General features: G+C 34.3%; 1 protein-coding gene across 1 annotated transcript; it reads right to left on the bottom strand.

Moving 5' to 3' along the window:
* Nucleotides 1–1,663: 1,663 nt before the first annotated feature.
* LOC127731873 (uncharacterized) lies at nt 1,664–3,803 on the bottom strand. Its single transcript, XM_052240742.1, has 2 exons — nt 3,312–3,803; nt 1,664–2,750 (listed from the first exon to the last, which is right to left on the bottom strand). The coding sequence occupies exons 1-2, from the start codon at nt 3,382–3,384 to the stop codon at nt 2,389–2,391; spliced, it is 435 nt and encodes a 144-aa protein (XP_052096702.1). The 5' UTR covers nt 3,385–3,803; the 3' UTR covers nt 1,664–2,388.
* Between the last annotated feature and the right edge of the window lie 270 nt (nt 3,804–4,073).

The raw sequence follows: 4,073 nt of genomic DNA, 5'->3' as shown, positions 1-4,073 counted from the left end.
ATCTCCAAAGCGAACAAAAATGTTATCTAGTAAAAATTCAAGGGCATATATAGTATCAAAGCATGTCCAATTGACATAGTTTTTTTTGTTTATTGCTACTAAAAAATGACCTAAAAGAGTTTGAACATATATATTCACATTCTGACTTTTTAAATGCCCATTTAATTAGGTGTGTGAATTTTTTCTTAATGAGAATGTGAGGCAATGTGGTATATAGGGTAGAAAAATCAAAACTTTGAACAGATTCAAAATCACCAATATATGCATGTAATTTATCAAGTACTTCCAACGAGTTCTTGACACTCCAAAAGTAATTAATTCCATTATTTTCGAAGGCCTTATTTGAACAATTTATTATCAGGTTTTTGATTGTACCAAGTGTACTGGTAAGAAGAATAGACAATTTAGTAGTGGAACAATGGCTTGAAGACGAAATAAATCTATATTTATAAGGTGTTTTGTGTAGCTTCGGAAGCCAATACATAGTTGGGACTTTCATTGTATTTGGTTCTGCTTGTAAAGCGGCAGCTAAAAGTTTATGTTTGTTACAGATGTCGTTTTCTGAAAATGGAGTCAGTTGGAATGTTGGTGAATTGGTGATTTCTTTTTTCAGAACCTCAATGTAAAATTTACGTCAAACAATAATAATATTATTAGCAGCTTTATCGGCCGGGACAAAAACAAATTCCTTGGCTAGTTCTTTTAGTTTATGTTTGATACGAGAAATAGGTTTATTGTGGTTATTGTTAAGAGTAAAATGTTCTTTAAAATTAGTGTCTTTTTGTTGTTTGGATGTACATGTACAACTACCCGGCCACGTCCACTTGTATTTGACATGTATTTATCCATCTGATGAGTTAAGCCTCTTTCAACGGATTTTAATAGTACGTTCTTATATTGTACTGTTACACCACTGTCCCAGGTTAGGGGGAGGGTTGGGATCCCGCTAACATGTTTAACCCCGCCACATTCTGTATGTACATGTATGTGCCTGTCCCAAGTCAGGAGCCTGTAATTCAGTGGTTTTCGTTTGTTTATGTGTTGCATATTTGTTATTCGTTCATTTTTTGTACATAAATTAGGCCGTTAGTTTTCTTGTTTTCTTGTTTTACATTGTCATTTCGGGGCCTTTTATAGCTGACTGTGCAGTATGGGCTTTGCTCATTGTTGAAGGCCGTACTGTGACCTATAGCTGTTAATTTCTGTGTCATTTGGTCTCTTGTGGAGAGTTGTCTCATTGGCAATCATACCACATCTTCTTTTTTATATTTACATCAACAGATATAAACAATTCACCAAAGTCAAGGTGAGACAACAAAACTTAGTTGTAAGATCTCTGAAATTTTTTACACGGTACGAGTTTTTCTCATTGTTGGAGATTGTACAGTGACAGTAACACCTGTAACTGCTTAAACCCATTTCTTATGCACTTTGGTTCGATAAACTCACTGAATATCATACCACATCTCCTTATTTTTATATGCATTACAATTTACATGTGCATGTAATTGTAAATATATATATATATCAGAACAAAATTCATTGCGTCACTTTTATTTATGCATCCTTTGGCACAATACAAGTTCTAAAATTACACAACATAAAACAACTAAATGTTATTTCTGAAAAAATGCTAAATTTTCACAATGTTTCAGATGAAAGTTTTGTTTCAGTTCCATTCATTGGATTTATTAGAATTTTGTATGTTTTGCCAAGTCCAATAATTCGCTCTATGTGCACGTGTTAATGAGGGACTTTTCTATCCCGTATAAGAGTTTTGGAACTAATTCTGTTTCTTTTTTTGAAAAAAGTTAGCAAACAAATCTTGCACATTTAAACCTTTGTCTGCCATCACACTGTCACCTGGATCACATAATTGAACTATTCAACATCTTTCAACTATTTCACAGTCACTGGTACAACCAACATTTGCATTAGAGACATAGTTGACTAAACCACCAGGTGTCGAACATACAAGTATTTTCAGTGTTTCTGTTTTTATATGATGAAAAGGTTGCCTGAGCTCTAGGAGCTTTAGGTTTTATCACGGGATATTCTGTGCTGTCAATAATAATCCAAGTTGTAGGAAACTTTAATTTGAAGTTGGATGGCGAAAAATACCTGACTAAACCACTAGATGGCCAAGTGTTAGTCTCACACCACTGTTTAGACATAAAAACAATCCATGTATACACAATATTCTTAACACTAGATTCAATCTAGAATCTAGGCAGTTCAAAGTTGGTTGTATAATGCCTCAATTTCATCAAAGTCATAAAAAAAACTGATTTTCAACTGACACCCTATCAATTTGAAAATATATGTCTCTCAAACAATGTGCTGCTGGACCAAGTGTGTGCAAAACAAATAAAAATTTAGTATACAACTCTAAACCGGTATAAAATGCATGGCTGTGTCACATGTCTTCATTTCAAAATTCTCTGCTGAAAACATAGGCATTGATGGTGTTTGCGTAATTCCATCTTTGAAGCTCAACATTAGCTCGGCAGTTGGTGGTGGACAGTCATAAATCCTTTCTGCAGTATGAATGACTTCTTCAGGGAAACCAACTTTACAATCAAAACTTTCCTCTAGATTTCGACTACAATATTCATCAAGTTTAGTTCTTTGGTTTCCACAGGAAACTGCCCTGATTTTTCTTTTTGCGGACGATTCAGTCTCTTGCTTGGTCCAGGAAAATAGGCTGGGAATGGCAGTAGACTTAAGTCTCTGTAAGGTGGGTTTGCGCCCTGAAAAAGGTTATAAAACATTAGTTTTTTGATAATTAAATGAACATCAACTAGCAATGTATACTTCGTACTACATGTACTACCTGGCCAAATATTAACTTGATTTATTCATTACAATCTGGATAAAACTATGTTTGCCTGATTCAATGTATATTATGTAAATCCAAAGGACAAACAATGAGAGACTTATGCAACAAACGTACATTGTTTGTACCTAAATAACTATAATATAGATGAGAGCATGTCATTGTTTTGTTCCTGTTAACATTGTCATTGATATTTTTCAAGAAAGTCTATGAGGCATAGCTTATGCATTCCTGTCATTACTACATTAGCATAATTACTGCTAAAATAATTCTCAGTATGATATACCTCTTGTAAGAAATCACCAAAAAATCTCAAACAGATCACATTGAATCGTAATCCAAAAAATTCTGACGTCTTGAATTAACCACCCCCTTTTATTCTAAAACGATAATTGCGGTTGTTAACAGTCTTTGGTTTATTCGCATGGCGATTACATATATAACTATATATTTCAAAAAGAAAATAGAGTTTTACCATGAATAGTTTCCTGCACGTAGTCTTTTTCAGTAAAATGTGCCTTGCAAACAACAGCTGATTGAGATTTCATCGTGTTCTCGTCCAATCTGCGTATGGGCCATGGCGTTGATCCAACTTTTCCTTCTTTTTAAGTCATTTGGAAATGCATGTCCTCCTCTTAAATGACATCCAGGTACACAACAACAAGTACTTGGCATCGTTAATTAAAAATGTAACTCAGTGCAGAAACCGGAAGTTGAGGAACAGGATCGGCTACCACGGCGCCACCTATTCAGGAACGATAATTTGCTACTTTATATAACTGCGAAATAACAATAACGTTAGACGGGTTCACGTGCATAAACAGAAATGCGCTTTAAATTGTATAATATAATTCATGTTCAGTCGACCTTTAATTATTATATCAACGACTGAAATGATTTATAAACATCTAGATTGCAGATAACACTCGAAGTTAACCCGACCTCTTTCCACACGGAATTCAAATAATTCTAGTTTGCCAATCGGTTGACTGCTTATGATGCAAAATACAAATATATAAAAAGTTTTTAAAACTAACAAAACACAATTATCGTTTCTCTATTTCCCAATGTAAATGAAATGAAACAAAAAGCATTTTATATCACAATGAGGAGACTGGGAGAGAATTCAACATTTCCGGATCTACTTGGAGCCTAATGACCCCCCACGTAGATAAGTTGGATATCGCGGAAGGAATGTTTAACCCGGCAACCAGAAAGGTATTAAAGCACTGCCTTT

Source organism: Mytilus californianus, unplaced genomic scaffold (genome assembly GCF_021869535.1).
Source record: "Mytilus californianus isolate M0D057914Y unplaced genomic scaffold, xbMytCali1.0.p SCAF_21, whole genome shotgun sequence".
Taxonomy (NCBI): domain Eukaryota; kingdom Metazoa; phylum Mollusca; class Bivalvia; order Mytilida; family Mytilidae; genus Mytilus; species Mytilus californianus.
The sequence above is the reverse complement of the archived record's forward strand: the minus strand, read 5'-3'. Positions and strand labels throughout refer to the sequence as shown.

Bases quoted from the DNA above. Each gene is read 5' to 3' on its own strand.
- LOC127731873 (XM_052240742.1), bottom strand. From the start codon at position 3,384: ATGAAATCTCAATCAGCTGTTGTTTGCAAGGCACATTTTACTGAAAAA. The intron at 2,751-3,311 runs GTAAAACTCTAT...AACCTTTTTCAG, and splicing joins CGTGCAGGAAACTATTCATG to GGCGCAAACCCACCTTACAG.